The 22,375-nt window shown below is 47.7% G+C and overlaps 1 protein-coding gene across 8 annotated transcripts in view; it reads left to right on the forward strand.

Annotated features, from left to right (window-relative positions):
* THRB (thyroid hormone receptor, beta) overlaps positions 1–22,375 on the forward strand; it is a 438,543-nt gene that overhangs the window by 409,986 nt on the left and 6,182 nt on the right. For all 8 annotated transcript variants that reach the window (XM_010846432.1, XM_010846430.1, XM_010846425.1 and 5 more), the window contains 5 exons: positions 1–99; positions 5,571–5,718; positions 8,686–8,891; positions 14,105–14,251; positions 19,409–19,667. The exon at positions 1–99 is cut by the window's left edge and continues 1 nt beyond it. In XM_010846432.1, coding sequence (XP_010844734.1) covers positions 1–99; positions 5,571–5,718; positions 8,686–8,891; positions 14,105–14,251; positions 19,409–19,667 — 859 coding nt within the window. The remainder of the gene's footprint in view (positions 100–5,570; positions 5,719–8,685; positions 8,892–14,104; positions 14,252–19,408; positions 19,668–22,375) is intronic.

The following is a 22,375-nucleotide window of genomic DNA, read 5'->3' on the forward strand; positions in this document are numbered from 1 at the left end:
TACATCCCCAGTTACTTAGACAAGGACGAGTTGTGCGTCGTGTGCGGTGACAAAGCCACAGGCTACCACTACCGCTGCATCACGTGCGAAGGCTGCAAGGTAACTGCGGGACGGCCCCTCCCCAGAGCTTCCGGAACGCAGCCGGAAGGTTCGGTTTGAATTCAAACCAAACCCCGACATTCATGGGCTGTGATCACCCGGGTGTCTGATGGACCTCTTCATTTGGGGGGGGGGGGGGGCACGATATTCAAGACAATTTTTTTTTCAAATTGAAAATAACTAGATGAAGTTTTGCGAGAGTGTGAGATCTGGTGGCGCTGTTACTCAGTCGCTCAGTGGTGTCCGACCGTTTGCGACCCCGCGGACTGCAGCACGCCAGGCTGCAGCAGGCACGCTGGCCACTGTCTCTCAGAGTTTGCTCAGACTCACGTCCACTGTGTCTATGATGCTATCCAACAGGTAGAAAAAATGATTAAATAAAAAGAAATTGATAAAGGCTCCTTTTCAGTTTAAAAACGCATTGATATTTTATAACGTGTTAACCTCCCAAGAAATGACCATTTCTCCTCCTGCTTTATCTCGAGCATTTCCGGGGACAGAGTTGGCCTCAACCCCGAGCCGTTTGCCAGTGTGAACCCGACTGAATATGCTCACTTTCCAGGGCTCCATTAGGGACTATCTTTGAGGCTGCTTAGGTTCAATTCTGTGCTGAAACTGTCCAAACCGGCTGTTGGCACAGGCTGCAGTCCCTGGGTGAATGCTGGTTGTCCCTCAGTAATCACATCCTCTCCAGACTCACCTGCAGAAGACACTGGACAAGAATACGCCGGCAAACAACAGTCAGTGTGCTTGAGGAAAGTGAACCTGAATTTGCAGACTTACATCTTCATTATCAACATGACGTTGAGTTTCTGGCAAACACGTTTTGGTCCAACAACCTAGCCTAGGAGATATGTGAGTGAAGTTGCTCAGTCGTGTCCGACTCTGTGTGACCCCATGGACTGTAGCCTACCAGGCTCCTCCGTCCATGGAATTTTCCAGGCAAGAGTACTGGAGTGGATTGCCATTTCCTTCTCCAGGGGATCTTCCCGACCCAGGGATCGAACCCGGGTCTCCCGCATTGCAGGCAGACGCTTTACCATCTGAGCCACCAGGGAAGCCAGGAGGTAAAGTTCACTGTAAAGGTAAACAGAGCTTAACCCAGGGTATTCAGCTGATGTTTTATAAAAGAGGTAGTGAAAAAATAAATAAATAAAAATAAAAGAGGTAGTAAGTCAGAGAAAGACTTTAATTTTGTTGTTGAACGTTTTATTTACCTTATTTTAAATGAAATGATCATAAACTTTGGAGCAAACATCATATTAAAATTCATAAGTCAGTCTTCCTCATTCATCACCTACCTCACCACCTCTCCTCTCCTTCCCTTCCTCCAACTACCTCCTTTTCTCCTAACCTTTGACCCTAGACCCCCAAATTCAACGTGTTAGCTCGGTTCATACTGATGGGTGTCATTTCCCTCGTGGAAAATTTTCCATGCAAACTCCCTTCTTTCTGTGCACAAAATTAGGAAACATGTAGCCTGCTAAAGTGTTAAGATGATATATCCAGTGAAAAGAGGTCATTTTTAAGGTCTCAAGGCAAGACTCTTTTTTTGGAATGTGATATAATATTGCTCTCATTCATCCAGACCCCTTTGATCTAGAATTTGTAACCTTTTAACAAAGATTGGGCTAAAGGTTGCTATTACATCTATGAAAATAATATCATAAGGAGTTTGATGACATTATTTACAAATAAGTTGCGGCTGCTTATTAATTGGGAAACTTGCAGACTGTCTCTTGAAAGGCCAATTTTATGGGCTTTGTTTGAAACTGATAAAACCATTTCTGTAGATGCTTTCCCTCATTCCAAAAGCTCAGCGATTCAAATGGGTTTTTTTTCTAAATTAGCCCCAGTTAAGAAGGCTTTTACCTACCTGATTATGCAGTGTTGAGATTCTCTCAAATCAGTTTTTAATGACAAATTTTGAATTCTAGGAGCGACTCTAATGAAAATTCCATTTAACATTCAGCTTCCAAAGTGACTCTAAAAACCCAATGTACCTTGCAGAGGACTTGATGCTCACTGCTGCTGTTTGCTGTTTAGTCATTCAGTTGTGTCTGACTCTTTGTGACCCCATGGACTGCAGCCTGCCAGGCTTCTCTGTCCATGGAATTTTCCAGGCAAGAATTCCGGAGTGGGTGCCATGCCCTTCTCCAGGGAATCTTCCCTGACCCAGGGTTCGAACCCATGTCTCTTATGTCACCTGGGAAACCCAAGGGCAGTTACACAGATCACTTAACATAAGGACAGAGCATCTTGGGAAAAAAGCAAAAGAGATGTTCAAATGAAACAGGGCTTTTAAAAGTGGCCAAAAATGAAAAAAGTTGCACTTCAAATCTTGTTTATTCAAACCTATAATTTACAAGTATTTCTACCCACTACTCACAGTGTGCCGAGGGACTCTTTTCTTCCTGTTTTTGCCTGGAAGACAGTGGAAATCTTGCAGATCAGATGTTCTGTCCATTGGGATAGGCCAGTTTTCATGCATCTTTTGTAGAAAGAAAGTTTATGCTCCTACAATAAATCACTTTTTAGCGCTGATTACGGCATCATCTGGACCACTAAGAAATGGATTCAGTTCTTCTCAAAATGCAGAGAAACGTGTCTAATGTCAATTTATAAAAGCAAAACCTCTGCTCACCAGCAACTCATCAGTGAAAGATATGTCCTTACTCTGTCCCTGAGACATCTCTTTTGTCTCAAAAAGATTTTTTTATAAGTAAATATTTTCTATCCAAGTTCACTCGCAAAAGTTGATGTTTCTCCCTTTTTAAAATTAAGGAACCTACCATCTTGGACATTTATTCAAATGAAGTGTTCCTTCATCATGTGTCAAAATTTGCTTCTATCATGCCTCAGGGGAAGCCTGAGCCTTAAAAAGGATCTGGTCCATGAAGTGCCCAAGAAGAAGCAGCGAGATGAGCCACAGAAAAGATGGCACTAAGAATGGCACAGCCTGCTGCCTCAACTTTTTTTTTTTTTTCAAAATAAGCCATGCATCAGTTATTTCATTCATTCCTTCTAAAGGTTCCCAGAGAAGCCTTTTTGGAAAAATGCTCATTACGTCTGCTTCTGGTTCATCACCTCGTCCTGTCCCTGCTCCTGTCTGACTCCTCCGTGGGCCCCGCCCCAGGACACGAGCCAGTGTGAGCAGATGAGGGAGGAAGGGTCTCCTGACTTCAGGGGAACAGTCTCCCAACTTCAGAGCAGCGGTCAGCATGCTCGTGGAGGCCCCGGCCTTCAGTGTTGCCACCTCTAGGGAAACCAGAAGGAGGATGCCAGCCAGTGGCCCTCCTCCCTGCCTGTGACATCTGACTTCTTGCTAGCATCTCTGCTTCTTCTGCCTTTCAAGCGAGTGCAACCCTCGAAGGGTAGGGGTGGCGGGTGGAGGGAGGAGGACAGGGTGGAGGGGGCAGGCGGGGAAGCTTGTTTCCCTCTGCAGGCCCTGACGTCCAAGCCTGGCAGGACAGCCCACCATGGACACCCAGGAAACACATGTCAGCCGCTGCCCCATGTGTGCTTTCAGGACTCTTATGACAGTTCGTCAACGTCATTCAAACTAATAGCCTCGGTGTTTAAGGATGCAGAGCCAAATATAATACGACAGCTCTTCTGTTAGGACTTGAGTCATAGAAGTGACCAGGGATGAGCACACGCGCCCTGACGCCGAGTCCCTGAGTCTCAGTCCGCCATTCCTCCATGTTACTCTGCTCTGCCCCATGGAAAATCCTTCCTCAGACCTTTTCCTTGTAAAGAAGAGTTCCTGAGTCTGTGAGGAATATGCAGCTGGTATATGTACATAATCAAAGCCAGGGCCGGTTAAATGGGATAATTACAATTTGGGCTTAATCCTGGTGGATCAGCTGGTAAAGAATCTGCCTGCAATGCGGGAGACCTGGGTTCGATCCCTGGGTTGGGAAGATCCCCTGGAGAAGGGAATGGCTACCCACTCCAGTGTTCTGGCCTGGAGAATTCCATGCACTGGATAGTCCGTGGGGTCACAAAGAGTCGGACACAACTGAGCGACTTTCACTAGATCAGCTGGCATCTAAGTCCAATTTATGCAACCAAGTTGGAGGTTCCTTTAAGCTTTAACAGGCAACGTCCTTTAAAACCTGTTGTGCCTTGCTAATATATACTAAAACATACAACGATGTGGTTTTTTGAGAGTGGGTGAGAAAGGACAGTTTATAGTATGTTCATCTAAAACATTTAAATAATACAGTAAAACTGGACTAAGTTTATATCATATGAGCAGTTAAATAAGTAAGACTTGCAGTCCAATTCCCAGGTTCCAGTTCCAGCGTGTACTTGCCATGTGATTTGGGGCAAGTGATTGAACCTGTCTGAGGCTTAGTTTTTAATCCCCGCAGTGGAGATATTAAGAGTACCGACCTCAGAAGGTTGTGGGAGAGACGGAGGCCGTGGCACTTGTCTGCAGCACTCTGCACCGCGCCACTCACAAGGAGTGCTTTCTGCTGTTATGACTTGAGTACCATGTCCAGAAAGGGTTCTCATGGGACACCGCCTTGAGGGTGTTACACAAGTCACCTAGGCCTGGAACCGCCTTCTTTCCTCAGGTGGCCCTCTCCTGTGCCTTGAGAGGAAGAAACACTGAACTTTAGGGCAAGTGTCTATAGACCCTGGAGAAACAGGGTGCTAGAAAAGGAGAAGTCCAATGCCTCGAGCTTTGGGGAAAATTTGGTAAAGAATTTGTAATTTTCTCCTCCCCAATGACTGTTGTTTTAAGGGCTATCTGAGCTGGTCACGGCCATCTCAAGAGGCAAAAACCAGAATTAAACTAAATCTCTAAAGGCAGTTAACACGTGCATTTAAATACTAGATAATTATATTACTAATTCACAGAGCATCACAAGTATCTAGCTTTTTTGTTCTCCAGTATAAAGAGCAAACCTCTTCAAAGCTTGGCTCAGACGGTAAAGAATCTGCCTACAAGGCAGAAGACCCAAGTTCAATCCCTGAGTGGGGAAGATCCCCTGCGTGGGGAAGATCCCCTGCAGGAGGGCATGGCAACCCACTCCAGTGTTCTTGCCTGGAGAATCCTGTGGACAGAGGAGCCTGGTGGGCTACAGTCCCTGTGGTGGCAAAGAAACAGACACGATTGAGAGACTTTGACACTGTGGCATTCTATAAAATGAAATAATATAATTTATTTATATGACTCACTGTTTGCAAAACATAAGTGTGAACACCAATTTTCCCGTTAGCTTTGAGTAAATGCCAGAAAGATGATGACTCCACAGCTTCTGACCTCTCCCTCTCCTCAGATTGAGACCTACTTAGATTCACTTTGGGTCAGCTGCCTGTACTGGAACAGGTAGAGCTACAGGCCTGTATACAGGTGAGGTCCAAAACCAGCCACCGTGGTAGGAAGATGCAAAATGCTGGCGGGCCTTTATTTCTAGACAATCTGAAATGGCTGTCTTGGGTCTTTCTTTTTCATGTAGGGTTTCTTTAGAAGAACCATTCAGAAAAATCTCCATCCATCCTATTCCTGTAAATATGAAGGAAAGTGTGTCATAGACAAAGTTACAAGAAATCAGTGCCAGGAATGTCGCTTTAAAAAATGCATCTACGTTGGCATGGCAACAGATTGTAAGTAACAATTTGCTTCCTTTGCTTCATATTCAGGGAGTGGCGACTGGGGAAAGCGTGGCTCAAGGACAACAACCAGGCAGGAAAGAAAGCAGGAATGCTTGGACAGGGGGCAAGCACCCAGCCCTTTCAGGGACCCTCACTCCCACCCATGGCTGGTCGGTTTCCATCCGACCTTCGCCATCAGCGCCTGACTCCAGAGGCATCCGGATGATGGCTGAGGGACAGAGGTTAAACTGTCCCCATCACGCTTGCAGGACAGGCAGCCACACTCTGTTTGCACAGAGGTTACACATGAGGGGTCTTTCCACCCACCTTGATGAGGTGTAATTTTCCACACAGCATTCATGTGGTCAGAACCGCATGGACTAATTCTCTTTTTTTTTCAAAAGCAGAGACAGGAATTTATTTTGTGGGCATTTTTGGAGTCAGGGCACTGGCAGAAAACATCATGTTCAGAAATTTCTAAAGAATGTGAACTTGAGTCCTATTGCATGACTCGTCCTGCCGTTGGCTTTTTGCTGTTGTTGGTATATTTTTAGCCCATAAAAACATTCCAAGCTGAAGTCATCCTCCCCAGTTTTCAAAGTGCCACAGCATATGGCAGTGAGATTAGCCGTCGGGGTCTCTTCTCCACACTGTGCAAGGGATTTACACCAGTCACTTTAATTAATCTAATCATGAAATAAGAATCGTGCCATTCAGAATGTGTGCCCTCCCTTTTGCTAGGTATCTGGGTTACTAGTTTCTTCTGGCATAAATTTTTTGCACATTGGTGAAGGATTTCAACTTTTAGTTTAAAGAAAAGAGGAAGGAAAAAAGAATGCAGTGAGGACCTCATGAAGAGGAAAGAGTCACAGCCACATTTATGTGATAAACAGAGTTCTCTAAGAACAACAGCAAAAATCTCTGGAACGTCCTTGGTTTGCCCATTAAAGAAGACAGAAGGGGAATCTTTTATATAGAAAAAAAGGAGGAGGGTTGTATCAGGGCGTGAGGCTGGAAACCATGGGTTAATCCCCACCTCTGGCTGAGTTCTTTGTCTCAGAAAGGCTTTTACCGGTTGCCAACAAAATGTCTGCTAAGGTTCTGTGGAGAGAAGGGACCTGCTGAATGTCCGTTGCATTGTTTTATTGGAAGTTAAAGATGCGAAAGTTGATGAGCTTTAAAAACTCAGTGTTAATCCACACTAGGTGGAAATTCATTTTGAGTGCAACTTGCTTGCGTGTGAGGCATTCATTATAAGAGCTCAGGTTTTATAATCAGAAAAACTGTTGGCGTCCTGGGCCTGCCACTTACCAGCTGTGTGCCCACTGACTTAACTTCAGGTTTCCCTTATGTGAAGTCATCGCTGATCTTAGGATTCAACTAGAATAATACACGTCCAATTTGCCACGGTCCCTGACACCAGGGAAGCATTTGGGGGGTGGGGTTATAAGCACAGCCCTCTCCTTGCCTCCTTTTACTGGGTGAACCATGCTGACTTCACGGGGCTCACCCAGCCCACCCACATTTCTAAGTGCCCCCCTCACTGTAAAGATCCAACCACGTCTCCACGATCAGGGTCTCATTCTGTTTATGGACTCACCAGGCACTTTTGGTTCCCTTCCTCTGCTATGCCTGCTTTTTTTTTTTTCTTTTCCTAGCAGGTCACACCTTCCTCAGGAAATGGCCCTAGGACAATGATGTTCTAGGACTGCAGTCAGAGGTCCTGGGTCTTAGCTTGGTCCTGCCATTAACTTGCTGTGTGACTTTTGGGAAGTCATGATCGCCTTCTTCCTTCTCTGTGAAAGAGGGAGTTGGAGTAGATCAGAGCTGAGATCCAGCACTGGTAAAACACTACGACTCTGTAGTATGAGCCCTGAGCCTTTCCGTGCCACTGAGAGCTACTAAGCGTCTGGTGAAATGCTTTCCTTTTGGAAATTAACCACAGAAGTATAGGTTGCTCTTACCTGCACTTCTGATTTACCTTTTGCGTATCAGGGGTCCTCAACCTCTGGCCCTGAACTGGTACCACCTGTCAGACCAGCAGGAGCGTTAGATTAGAAATGACATGTGCAATAAATGCAATGTGTGTGAATCATCCCCAAATCACCCCCCAACCTGCAATCCACAGGGAAAAAAAGAAAGTGCCTTCCACAAAATAAGTCTCTGGTGCCAAAAAGGTTGGGGACCACGGATAAATGATACAATTCATGGCTCTATTTACTGAGCACGTGTCCAGCATCATCATACTGATACCCTGAAAAGTAGGTCTTATTGATCCCATTTTATACTGGAAAAGTCAAAAGCTCAGAGACCCTCAGTAAGCTGGTCACACAGCTAGAATGTGGTAGTCTCAGGATTCAAGCCCCAGTCTTTCTAGATTCCAAAGCCTGGGCTCTTTAATCACTTTGAGGGTTGACCAGGAATACAGCAATGCAAAGAAAGTATCTGTGAGGGCTGAGCTTGGCCTAGCCAAGCTCCTAGCCACTCCAATCAGCCTTGAGTAAACAAATGAAGAGCAAGACTCCTTTTCCCTCTGAGAAAGGGATACCAGCCTCTGTTTACTGCTCCAGAATTTTTTTAACCTGAAGTCCTTACTAAGAGCCGTTTGGGGAGGCTAGGGCTGAGGGGAAGAACAGACACCTTAAGAGTGAACTCAGATGACTGGCTAGACAGACCCACCTATGACCCTCTAGGTGGGATGGGCTTTACCTGGCTCTGCTTCGTTCTTATTTAGGGTCACCCTCTGTGGAGCTAAGATGCCCGGTGTCCAAGTGTGTCTCCCCCACCCACCTTCGTTTTGGAAAGCTTGCTAGGCTTTGGGGAATTGGTGCTGGGGCTTGTGGTGGACAATGGCTAGCCGGTGGCAGTTTGCCCCGAAGGAGAAAGGACTCGAGGTGACCCCCTCTGAGCCGCTCAAGCCCCGCCCTGGTCTGCCAGCTGTCTGGAGAGCGTCTGCTCTGTGTCCCTCTCCCCCCGCAGTGGTCCTAGACGACAGCAAGCGTCTGGCCAAGAGGAAGCTCATCGAGGAGAACCGGGAGAAGAGGCGGCGGGAGGAGCTGCAGAGATCCATGGGGCACAAGCCAGAGCCCACTGACCAGGAATGGGAGCTCATCAAGACCGTCACCGAGGCCCACGTGGCCACCAACGCCCAGGGCAGCCACTGGAAGCAGAAGCGGAAGTTCCTGGTAAGACCCCGCCCCTTCTGCTTCCGCTTCCGCTTCCACTTCTGTTTGCCTCTGTGCCCTGGGTGCTCAGAACCTAGGATGGTGGTGTCTCCCGCCTGTTATTGATGGGAGTGCAGGGCCAGTCTTCTGCATGTGAGTCACTGAATTCTAATGCAGTTAGCTCTTTGCTTCTACTGTGAAGTACGCCAGCCCTGGGTCAACTGATTAGCAAAATTCTTTACCTGCCAGCTCTCCCTTTTTATACTCAGGTCTTCCCTCAGATGCCCATTTATATACATATTTCATCCCCTAAACTCACTCCAAAATATCCCGTTTAGAATCACCCCTATAAAGAAGTGACCCATATATTGAATGTATTTTTACATCAATGGAAGTCAAAACGTTGAGTTTTAAATGCTGTCAGGTCCAGGGGGACGATGAGAATCTGGAGTAGGGTTGGGGGAGGGGAGTGTAAAGAAAAACAGGCCTTTCCAGACCCTTGGAATATCCATGTTTGACATTTTTATAAAACTAGGCATTTTATGGTGGTCCAGGGCTTAGGACTTGGGCTTTCAATGCAGGGAATGCAGTTCAGTCCCTGGTCAGGGAGCTGGGATCCCACATGCCTTGTGGCCAGAACATCAAAACATAAAATGGAAGGAAAAATGTAACAAATTCAATAAAGACTTTAAAAATGGTCCATGTCAAAAAACAAACGAACGAAAACTAACCATTGTGAAAGGCCTTCCTATCCATTGCTTCTTTGGACTTCACGACACTTTGGGTTGGGTAGGCTGGAATCACCATCCTCGCTTTACAGGTATGCAAACCAAGCCCCAGGCCTTCCAGTGTCCCACTTGAGGTTTGCCCAACATAAAGTGGCCAAACGGCCAACTTGGGTTTTTCGCCCAAGTCTTCAGCCAAGATAGCATGATTTTAATTATTAAAACAGCCACATCCATACCTTTAACTCAAAGGCTTGTAATGCTTTTCTCAATCGTCTGTAGAAAGAACCAGGAAAGGCATTGCACAGAATGATTTGCCAGTAGACTTTCTTCAGGCTGTAAGGTTACCCAGGCGCAAGGTTCTGTTCAGGACGTTGATGTTTACAGAGCCACTGCTTTACCCACCTGTCTCCCCCCCGTCATGGAGCTGACGTGAAGTGTATATTTTTTAGATCCTTGATATGTTCAAGGAACTGTCCCGCTTGGTCCAAATGCAAATAACTGTTTCTCCAGGATATTTTTTCCTCGAGGGATGCTGGGGGAGACAGAATGCCTCCATCATCCCGTCTGTCTCTACAGTGAGCTTTGTTTCTGTCAGCCAGTCCCCTTCTGTGCCTGGGCCACCCCCGATCTCCTTGGGGGAAGGACAGGGTTCCATTCAGCTCTGTCACCTTCAGTGTCTGTCACATGTGTGGTTGAAGCTGACAGTAGCTTTTCCCTAAGGTGACTGCCAATCAATTCTTTCCTCCCTTTCTTCACCAAGGAGTGGTAGCATCTAGTTCTCTCTTCCCTTGAATCTGGGCTGGGCCGTGATTCCTTGAAGCGACGGATTTGGGCAGAGTGACTCCTAAGGCTGGGTCATAAGAAGCCTTGCAGTTTCCAGTTGGTTATTTTGGAGAGGGATGCCATGTGGTCTCTGAGGGAAGCCAACTGCCCTAACAAACTAAAAGAGTGAGAGTTCCCCTGCCTTGAGACCGCCATGCTGGGAGGAAGCCCCAGGCAGCCATGTGGAGAGACTTCCTACCCGCCCAGGCACCAGTGGTGTGACTGGAGTCATCTACAGATGACACCAGTCTCTGCTGAGATTTCATGAGGGACCCCTGAAGAACCACCCAGAACTCTGAGACTCAGTGAAAATGTATTGTTTTAAATGAAAAAGTAGTGTTTCGGGTTTGGGGAGAGTTTGTTATGCAGCAGTAGATAACCAGAACTGAGCGCAATAAATATCTGTGAAATGGATCATCGAGTTCCATGGATCCACCCTCAGAGACAGCACAGCTAAGCCCGCCGTCTCAGCCACTGGACACACTTACACATGCTCCCTGCAGCTGGGTGGTTGTGACTGAGTGTTTATGCTCAGGATTAAAAGTGACTCTTGGGGGTTGTGAATTATTCCCGCAAGGCCGTTAAAAATCCTTCATTAAAGACAGCTTTGCTTCATAAGTATCCATGTACGGAACTGGCTTCTATACACGAGGACTTGCATCTCCTGTGTGGCCAATACCACTTTTTTTGCTTACAACACCACTACATATATTATTTCATTCATTTTTATGTGATGATGGCCCATCTTGTCTGGAAAAATATTTGAAGAGGCCAGTACTTTGGCCACCTCATGTGAAGAGTTGACTATTTGGAAAAGACTCTGATGCTGGGAGGGATTGGGGGCAGGAGGAGAAGGGGACGACAGAGGATGAAATGGCCGGATGGCATCACCGACTCGATGGACGTGAGGCTGAGTGAACTCCGGGAGTCGGTGATGGACAGGGAGGCCTGGCGTGCTGCGATTCATGGGGTTATTAAAATAATATTTTATTTTTATTTCTTACAAAGATCACCTTATGTATGTGTGTATCCAACTCTCTACATTTTTACCATCTTCCTTTTATTAGTTGATCTTTGTGAGAGAGTTATAAAGCAGACACGCAGGTGAGCCCGGCCACATTTCAGAGTGGCAGGGATCAGAAAGGCCAGCAAGGTGGTCTGCAGGGTGGCAGGCTGCTGTGTGCATCGGAATAATCACCCCCAGACTTCCTGATGTACCTTTTCCCTTGTTGTTGTTGTTCAGTCACCCAGTCGTGTCCAACTCTTTGTGACCCCATGGACTGCAGCACGCCAGGCTTCCCTATCCATCACTCTCTCCCAGAGTTTACTCAAACTCATGTCTATCAAGTCGGTGATGCCATCCAACCATCTCATCCTCTGTCATCCCCTTCTCCTCCTGCCTTCAATCTTTCCCAGCATCAGGGTCTTTTCAAATGAGTCAGGGGACTCTCAAGAGTCTTCTCTAGTACCACAATTTAAAAACATCAATTCTACAGCACTCAGCCTTCTTTATGGTCCAACTTTCACATCCATACATGACTACTGGAAACACCACAGCTTTGACTGTATGGACCTTTGTCAGCAAAGTGGTGTCTCTGATTTTTAATGCACAATCTAGGTTTGTTGTAGCTTTTCTTCCCAGGAGCAAGCGTCTTTGAATTTCATGGCTGCAGTCACTGTCCACAGTAGTTTTGGAGCCCAAGAAAATAAAGCCTGTGACTGTTTCCATTTTTTCCCCATCTCTTTGCCATAAAGTGATGGGACCGGATGCCATGATCTTCATCTTCTGAATGTTGAGTTTTAAGTCAGCTTTTTCACTTTCCTTTTTCACCCTCATCAAAAGATTCTTTAGTCCCTCTTTGCTTTCTGCCATCAGGGAAGTCCTTGTCCCTTAACTCAGTATAAGAGAGAGATAGAGACAGGAGAGAGAGGGAAGCCCTACCTGTGATTATCCCATCAATTCCATTTGCATCCGGAGAACCAGCAGCCTTCCATGGGCTTGCTATGCTGACAGTTGCCCCAAAACATAGTCACTGATATGAAACAAGACAGAAACCAGCTTTCTTTCCCATCCACTTGCTGTCCCCCCAAAGTAGAAAAAACCAAAGAACCTCCTGGAGAATCCAAAATAGGTCAATGCTGTCATAGTTTGCTATGTAGTGGATTGGAAAATCCCATGGACGGAGGAGCCTGGTGGGCTGCAGTCCATGGGGTTGCTAGGAGTCAGACACGACTGAGAAATTCACTTTCACTTTTCACTTTCATGCACTGGAGAAGGAAATGGCAACCCACTCCAGTGTTCTTGTCTGGAGAATCCCAGGGACGGGGAGCCTGGTGGGCTGCCATCTATGGGGTCGCACAGAGTCGGACATGACTGAAATGACCTAGCAGCAGCAGCGGATTGAAAAATCCCCCCGCCGTCGACCCCAGTCTGTACATCTCCAGGCACACCTTTGGACGGCCTGGTCCACCCCTCTGACCTGGTGCCGTGGCGGTAGGAGAGTGAAAGAACCATCCTTGCTTGTCTTTGTGCTAAAAGGAGGCGAGAGCAGCAACAGGGGCGACGGGGGAAGCCAAGCAGGAAGTGGGTCCCCAGGGTTGGGTGTGGTCACTGCTCGCCCACTGCTGCTCAGCGCCCAGGCTCAGGCCAGCGGCACCCATGCCCTGGGGAGCCGGTGGAAAGGCACATTCTCTAACTGGTACCTATTGAGTCGGCAATTCTGGGGGTCACTCAGAGGCACAGTCAAGTCTGGGGCCTGTAGAGGCAGATGCAGTCTGTCCCCAGCGGTGGCCTCAGCAGCCACTCTGCGGTGAGGGGTCGGACTTGCTGGACCGGCTCCCGGAGCCCGTACCTCCTGCCCTGTCTGCCCTCTTCCCACCTCCCAGCCTTGGCCTCCTCGCCCCTGCATGTCCACCGTGACTCTGGGCAAAGGACGCCACCGTCAGGCAGTGTCGGCTCCTCTGACCCCAGGCACGGCCTCCTGGAAGAGCAGGGACCAGTCCTGGCCTCGGAACGGTCCTGAACCTCCCTGGGCACTCCTTCGCTCACCTGTCCATCAGGGACTGGGTGAGGACCACCCAAGGCAGTCATTACCATGGCAAAGACCAGAAAGGGCAGCGGGGAGGACTGTTGCTGGCAGGGAGCACCAGTGAGCACAGGAGATACAAGGAGAGGCCACAGCCTGTTGCGGTCCAAGCTGAGGAGCTAGCTTCGGGCTGGCCTCTGGAGGGCAGACTGGGACCCAAGCAAAAGGCATCGCAAGCAAGAGTGAATCCTTGGGTCCTGTGTGCGGGGCTCCCCCTCCCCTCCCACCGCCCACAGGAGGACACCCACAGAGTGTGCCCTGCTCTGAACACGGCACCCAGAGCCACAGATGTAGGTCCCCTTCATGCACTCAGAAACAGAGCAAGATTCTTGTTTCTCCTCCTCCTTCTTTCTCTCAGTGTCTTTCCACAGCAACAGCCCTGTGACCGTGATCACTGGGGGCCTTTGAAAGCGACGACCAAGAACATATATCTTTGCTCAGAGAACTCAAGGTCTTGGAAACTGTACGGTCTCTCACGGAATGACGTGGAAACCGTACAGTATATGTCAGTTCAGGAGAGATTTCCTGCCGCGGGAGAACCGTGATCAATGACCTGTTCGGTGTCTTCATTTAAATCCTCCTTGTCTCTCCTCCTCAGCCCGAAGACATCGGACAGGCACCGATAGTAAACGCCCCAGAAGGTGGAAAGGTCGACTTAGAAGCCTTCAGCCATTTTACAAAAATCATCACACCAGCAATTACCAGAGTGGTGGATTTTGCCAAAAAGTTGCCTATGTTTTGTGAGGTGAGGAGATTGCTTTTCCTTCTTTGTTCGTATTCATGATTAGTTCCATTGAGTTCCTGAGTATTATGTGTAATTTAATTGTAATCAGTTGGGACTTATAAAAAGTCATATGAAAACCACAGCAGCACGAAATGACAAGCCACTGTCCCGCCTGTTTCCCCGCCTCCTCTGTTGGTCATCATCCATCAGCTTATCCATGTGAGGCTGATAAGGGGCCTCCCCACTGCCTGACTCCAGGCCCAGGAGAACCAGACAGTCTCACCTCCTCTCAGTTGGCATTGTGATGTCCTGGTTGCTGTGCTCAAGCCCACCTCATGAAATCCAGTCTCTAACAGATTGGCAGGATAGCTTTTGTTAAGCCCACTTTACAGATGGGGAAAATTAAGATCAAAGAGATGAAGTCTACCTGTGTGGCATGGGGCCACTGTTCTTTGAGTCTCTGTCTGTATTATTTCCACTTTATATCCCAGCAGGCTGGCTTTGTGGTGGTTTCTTCATCCTCAAGAATAAGTGAAATGGGGTGGGGTGAGGTGAGGGGTGTCCCTGGCAGTCCAGTGGTGAGATTCGGCACGTCCCCTGCAGGGGGCATAGGTTTGAGCCCAGGTCAGGGAACTAAGATCCCACCTGGGATTCTCCAGGCAAGAATACTGCAGTGGGTTGCCATTTCCTCCTCCAGGGGATCTTCCAGACCCAGAGATTAAACCCGTGTCTCTTGCGTCTCCTGCATTGGCAGGTGGGTTCTTTACCACTGAGCCACCTGGGAAGGCCCATTTTAAAGAACAGATCTCCCATAATTTAGGTTATCTGCCTTTACGGGATATCTGATTTTTAATAATATAAATATTCTGCAACGAGCGTTCTGGTGCCTAAGCCCTGTTCACAGAACAGCCTGTTTCCTGGTGCAAATCCCAGAAGTGGAATTTAAGGACCTAAGCTGCTCATCTGAGGACTTTCCATGCGTTGCCAAATTGCCCTCTAGAAAGTGTGTCTACAGTCCCGTCTGTACCAAGGACGCCTTTCCTCTCACTCCCGGTGTCAGCTCTTGATTTTGGTGCTGGGTTGAATCTGTTTTCCCAAACCTCTCTTAGTCCTCTGTCTCTGGGCTGTGTCCTCTTTCCTCAGTCCTTGGCGTCTGAGAAAAAACTGGAGTTGGCTACTCCTACAAGGCAAGCTAGCCCATCAGTCCTGTGTTCCCCTTGGAATACCTACCAAAAAAGTTTTCCAGAAAATGTAAAGCTTAAAGCCACCAGCCACTGAGAGCTATGTAGTGAATGAAGGAAAAGAAGCCATTGCCACCAGCAACAAACACACCGTGCTCTGTGTCCTTGGCAAGGGTGAGAGCTCAGCCTGGAACTTTCCAGGCCCGAGTGTGGCACGCTTCTCCCGTCAAGCTTCCCTCGGGAGTTTAAGCCTGCTTCAAAGTCGTGATTCCACCTCTCTTTCAAGCTTGATATTTTGTAGTCTCCAAATTGAAAAAAAGTGAGGGGAGACCATTTTGACAGCAGCAGTACATATGTTTCTGGTGTTTGTGGCCTCCTGAGGGCCTTTACCCTTTGACACTATCTTTTTTTTTTTAATCTTTTGGTGGTGCTGTGTGGCATGTGGGATCTTAGTTCCCCACCAGGGATCAAACCCAAGCCCTCTGTATTGGAAGTGCAGAGTCTTAACCACTGAACCACCAGTGAAGTCCCTTTTGACACTCTGGAACCCCAAAGAGGGCTGTGAAGGGCGCAGGCCGTGAGCTACCTGTGGAGTGGGCTCCAGATCCCAGGTGGGCCCCAGAACCGGAAGTTTCTGCCAGAGGCAGTTTGATGCAGCTGCTGTTCAAATCGAACTCAGGATAACTTTCTGCTGAGACCCATGCCAGGCCACCAACCAAGGGTTTCGAAAGCTCTGAAATGGCTGCTGGCAGAGCTGCCAAGAGCACGTCAGAACCGTTTCTTGAGCACAGGGCATGGGCACTCCTGCCAGTCTGTGGGCGCCCCCACCTCTCCCCCGGGTGGGCCCCCTGGGGCCTCCCCACAGTGGAGGGTTCTTGGGTGACTTAGAGACTGTCTGCCCACATGTGGAAACAAACCTCACCGTAAACCCCTCTTTAAAGAACAGGCATCTGGCCTAGTTTTTAAACCGCTGGAGACCCTTGACAAATCTTTACTCTGCTTTTACTTACATGTGAACTCACAAATAGGAACTTTTCAAGAGAAAACTTCTACTTCATCTATCATCAGACTTGGCTATAAAGATGGGGCCTGCCCAAGTCTATATACTCTAAAAACAACTAAAATCAATGGTTTTATCAGACTAGTCATTTCTCTTTGCCACTCTATGTCCATGGTTCTCAAGAGCGGGTCTCTGAACCAGGTGCAGGGGCATCACCTGGGAACTTGGGCACATACAGACCCTCAGAGGCGGGGCTGCGATGTGTGTTCATCAAGCCGTAGGTGTCGGTGAGCGGGCTGCAGACAGGACCTCTGCCCTAGGCAGTGAAGCCAGCGCTCAACCACTCCAGCCAGCTTTCCGATTGCCTGTGGAGGCGCCAGCCAAGTTCCTGTCTCCTGTTCCCCACGAGGCCCTGAGCCCAGGAATCCAAGATGTAATTGAGGAGTACAAATCAGAAACTAAATAAAAGCAAATCATAGTCATTTTGCTTAATGAGTAGAGGGGAGAATTCACATGAATGGATTCTAGAACCAAACACAAAATGCCTTTTATTATAGAGAAAAAGCAGAGCAATTTGAAATTAAACAGTAAGGCAGGTAGGCTGAGTTAGTAAAAAAAAAAATATATATATATATATATATATATGAAATACTCTGTATTTTAAAGGTAATTCCAAATACTGCTTTGTCATATGTAGTCACCTGAACTGAAGTAGTTGTGTTGCCAAGATCATTTCTCAAAATAGAATTGGAACCTGCTTTAATAAAGAGAGAAACTATGTGTCGTTTCATATTCATTCTTTACGGAAGCTTACACCCAAATCCCTTCAGAGAGGGAGCTCTCCAGAGCTGGCTTCCAACTCTCACCTCACCCACTCAGGGACCCCCTAGCATGTCTCTCAACCTCTCAGAGCCTGGATTTCCACACCTGTCAATAAAATTGGAATTAGAATATTTACCTCACTGCATCGTCGCAAACATTAAACAAGGTGATGCATGTCAATCTTAGCCCAATTCATCAAAAACACCCATTAACTAATAGTGTTTCAACCTACTTTGATAATGGCATTTAATTAAACATTCTCCCCCTCCAAAAAATCAAACTCTAATTTTTTGGTATTTCTCTTCACAGAGTTTTTAAGTTTATTATTAATGTTATCAGTTCAGTTCAGTTGCTCAGTTGTGTCCAAATCTTTGTGACCCCATGGACTGCAGCATGCCAGGCTTCCCTGTCCATCACCAACTCCTGGAGCTTGCCCAAACTCATGTCCATCGAGTCCGTGATGCCATCCAACCAGCTCATCCTCTGCCATCCCCTTCTCCTGCCTTCAATGTTTCCCAGCATCAGGGTCTTTTCAAATGAGTTAGTTCTTCACATCAGGTGGCCAAAGTATTGGAGTTTCAGCTTCAGCATCAGTCCTTCCAATGAATATTCAGGACTGATTTCCTTTAAGATGGACTGGTTTGATCTCCTGGCAGTCCAAGGGACTCTCAAGAGTCTTCTCCAACACCACAGTCCACAGCATCAATTCTTCGGTGCTCAGCTTTCTTTATGGTCCAACTCTCACATCCATACATGACTACTGGAAAAAAACATAGCTTTGACTATATGGACCTTTGTCGACAAAGTAATGTCTCTGCTTTTTAATATAATGTCTAGGTTGCTCATAGCTTTTCTTCCAAGGAGCAAGCATCTTTTAATTTCATGGCTGCAGTCACCATCTGCAGTGATTTGGGAGCCCCAAAAAATAGTCTGTCACTGTTTCCATTGTTTCCCCATCTATTTGCCATGAAGTGATGGGGCTGGATGCCGTGATCTTAGTTTTCTGAAAGTTGAGTTTTAAGCCAACTTTTTCACTCTCTTCTTTCACTTTCATCAAGAGGCTCTTTAGTTCTTCTTCACTTTCTGCCATGAGGGTGGTATTATCTGCATATCTGAGGTTATTGATATTTCTCCCAGCAATCTTGATTCCAGCTTGTGCTTCATCCAGTCTGGCATTTCGCATGATGTACTCTGCATCTAAGTTAAATAAGCAGGGTGACAATAATGTTATCACGTTATCACAAATCTTAACAGGACACCCAAATGAGTTTAAAATGAGATTACAACACTGACAAAGAGATCCAGTGTGTGCAGTAATTCTGATGCTGGAGACTCTGAGAACATAATAACCCTAGGAGCCAGGAGGTCCGGATTCTGGGCTCACCTCTGCCTCTGATCCACTGGGTGACTCTGAGCAAAGTTGTGACATCTCTGGGCCTCAAAGGTCACATGTGTCTGTAACAGACCTTCTAGTCTTCTACCTTTTAAGAGATTCAAGGAGCAAACTTTCTTCAAAAAACAGAGCGGCACAGTTGCCAGCTAAACAGTGGGGTCGGCTCTTAGAGCTACCAGACCAAAACAGTGGTACATTTAGGAAGGTCTCAGTTGGTGGCTACTCCAGTATTCTTGGGCTTCCCTGGTGGCTCAGACAGTAAGGCATCTGCCTGCAGCGTGGGAGACCTGGGTTCTGGGTTGGTTGCACTTTCAATGCAGGGGGTGCCAGTTCAATCCCAGGTCAGGGACCTAAGATCCCACATGCCATGCGGTGCAGCCAAAAAAAAAAAACTGGTGAAGATGATGAACAGTGTGGGTGCTCAGTCGCTCCAGTTGTGTCCAACTCTGCGCCAACTCTCTGTGACCCCATGGACTAGACGGCCGGGCTCTTCTGTCCACAGGGATTCTTCAGGCAAGAATACTGGACTGGGTTGCCATGCCCTTCTCCAAAGGATCTTCCTGACCCAGGGACCGAACCCAAATCTCCTGCTTTGGCAGGCAGACTTTTTACCATGAGTGCCCTGGGAAGCCCAGGCTTAGAGTATGGGGAGTGGTTGTGGGAGTCTGCAGCCGCGAGCAGACAGGGCAGGGGCTGCTCCCGTCGCCCCTGGGGTCCTGCAGGCGGGTCCTAGCAGACGTCTGTGCCCTCGCTCTGTGCTGACGTGGGCTGCTTCTTTCTAGCTGCCATGTGAAGACCAGATCATCCTCCTTAAAGGCTGCTGCATGGAGATCATGTCCCTCCGTGCGGCCGTGCGCTACGACCCGGAGAGTGAGACTTTGACCCTGAACGGGGAGATGGCGGTGACGCGCGGCCAGCTGAAAAACGGGGGCCTCGGGGTAGTGTCCGACGCCATCTTCGACCTGGGGATGTCGCTGTCCTCTTTTAACCTGGACGACACTGAGGTCGCTCTCCTTCAGGCCGTCCTGCTGATGTCTTCAGGTGAGTGTGTCCAGACCGGCCCTGGCGCGCGTTCAGAGCGCCTGGGGAAGCTTCCGGTCCCCAGCTTCCGGTTCGCATCCCGCTGCCTTCCGGCGGCGGGCTGTAGGTTTCCGGTCCCCGTCGGATCGCGTCCCGGAATCCTCCAGCGGCGGGCGGGGCTTTGCGGACTGCCGGGGAGCTGAGAAGCGGTGTCTGCCGGCTCCTCAGGTCTTGACAGGAACCCCCGGAGCTCCTCTCCCAAGGCTCGGTGAAGCGGCTCCCTTCCACAGACACTCCTGGCCCGCCTCGGGGCAGTAGGCTCTTCTGGGTCCGCATGCTCTGCACTGCACCCACAGCGGTGGGGTCCCCCAGACCCGCCTCTGGTGTGGTGGGCAGGCTCTGTCTAGCGCGGCCTTCCCCGTCCTGCCCTCCCGATGCCTACACCGTGTGCAGTCCCCTCCTGTCGGGAGCCCATGACTGCCCTTGTAGGATCCTGAGAATTCCACGTCCACCCGGTGACGGCCTTGTGTTCTGTGATACTCCGGCTTCTCTTGGGAGCGGACTTGCTCACAGGACAGGAAGCCGCTTCCAAGAAGGAGGAAGCGAGGCAGCCTCCAGCAGACAGCCAGGTCAAGGTCGGGGTGCTCCCTGCCAGTACACTTCACTATCATTTCAGTCACTTGTGACCCCATGGACTGCAGCACGCCAGGCCACCCTGTCTATTGCCAACTCCTGGAGCTTGCTCAAACTCATGTCCATCGAGTCGGTGATGCCATCCAACCATCTCATCCTCTGTTCTCCCGTTCTTATCCTGCCTTCAATCTTTTCCAGCATCAGGGTCTTTTCCAATGCGTCAGTTCTTTGCATCAGGTGGCCAAAATATTGGAATTTCAGCTTCAGCATCAGTGGTTCCAATAAATATTCAGGACTGATTTCCTTTAGGATGGACTGGTTTGATCTCCTGTCGTCCAAGGGACTCTCAAGGCAAGCAAGCAAGCACTCACTCAGTCGTGTCCGACTCTTTGCAATCCCATAGACAGTAGTCTACCAGGCTTCTCTGTCCATGGGATTTTCCAGGCAAGAGTACTGGAGTGGGTTGCCATTTCCTTCTCCAGGGGATCTTCCCGACCCAGGGATCGAACCCAGGTTTTCTGCATTGCAGGCAGACGCTTTACCCTCTGAGCCACCAGGGGAACCCACGTATCCTTAAAAAATAATAATAAAACATGTAATTTATCTAAGGACTCCCTGTGTGACCCTGAGCAAAGCTTCCAGTGTCTCTGGTCTTCAGTGTCCTGTAAAATAAATAAACTGAGTAAGTGCAGAGTAATATGTTGACTTTCTGTTTGGATCAAAAGTTAAACGATCCTGTGGAGAATTTATCTAGCACATTCAGAGAGAGAGAAGATGGGGCGAGCCACAGAGCAGCAGCATCAACTATGAAGGAAATCACAAAATTAAAATGCAAAAATTGCAATCTGAGCTGGATGGGGGATGCCAAAAGCCGGATTATTTTGTCTAAGCTCAGAATGGTGGGCTGAGACATTAACCCTGATTGTTTCTTTCAAATTAAGCAGAACTCTATTTAGAGTTTTACTGATACAGATATTTCAATAACTAGACACTTGAAGCATGAATATATTTATTTGATCAAAGCCACAAACAGGAGAACTGGGCAGGGAGGTAGTAGGGCTCCCCAGAGTTGTATGAGGAATTCATTCAGGTTTACAGATTTCGTGGGTTTTTTGTTTGTTTGTTTGTTTTTAGGTATAACTTACATAACATTGCATTAATTTCAGGTGTACAACATAATGATTGGATATTTGTATATTATTTTGAAATGATCATCAGTATTAGCTAACATATCTCCCCATATACAGCTGCACAATTTTTTCTTGTGATTAGGACTTTTAAGATTTACTGTCTTAGCAACTTTCAAATATGTAATACAGTATTATTAGCTAGTCACTATGCTGTTCACTACGTCTGCATGACTTACTGGTTTTATAACTCGAAGTCTGTATCCTTTGACCCCCTTCACCCATTTCACCCACCCAGACTCCCAGCCTCTGTCAACCACCAATCTGCTATGCATATGAGGTCGCTGGGATTTTGTTTGTTTTTGAGATTCTACCTATAAGTGAGATTATACAGTATTCATCTTTCTCTGACTTATTCACTTAGCATAGTGCCCTCAAGGTCCATCCATGTTGTTGCAAATGGCAAGATTTCATTCTTTGTAACTAAGCAGCATGCCAGAAAGTGTGTGTGTGTGTGGGGGGGGGTGTGACAGCTTCTTTATCCATTCATCCATCAGTGGACACTTAGCTTGTTTCCATACCTTAACTATTATAAGAATGCTGCAGAGAACAGGGGGGTGAAGATATGTTTTTGATGTAGTGGTTTTGTTTTCTTCAGATGAATACCCAGAAGTGGGATTGTTGGGTCATGTGGTAGTTCTATTTTAATTTTTTAAGGAATCTCTATACTGTTTTCCACAGTGGCTGTATCAACTTACATTCCCAAAAATAGTGCTCAAGGGTTTTCTTGTTACTTCTTTTCTTTTTGATGATAGCCATTCTGACAGGTGTGAGGTGATATCTAATTGTTTTGATTTGCATTTCCATTCATCTACATACCTGTTTTTATGCCAATACAATACTGTTTTGGTTGCTGTAACTTTGTAATGTAGTTTTAAATCAGAGAACGTGACGCCTCCAGCCCCGTTT

Source organism: Bison bison, unplaced genomic scaffold (assembly GCF_000754665.1).
Source record: "Bison bison bison isolate TAMUID 2011002044 unplaced genomic scaffold, Bison_UMD1.0 scf7180017864236, whole genome shotgun sequence".
Classification (NCBI taxonomy): domain Eukaryota; kingdom Metazoa; phylum Chordata; class Mammalia; order Artiodactyla; family Bovidae; genus Bison; species Bison bison.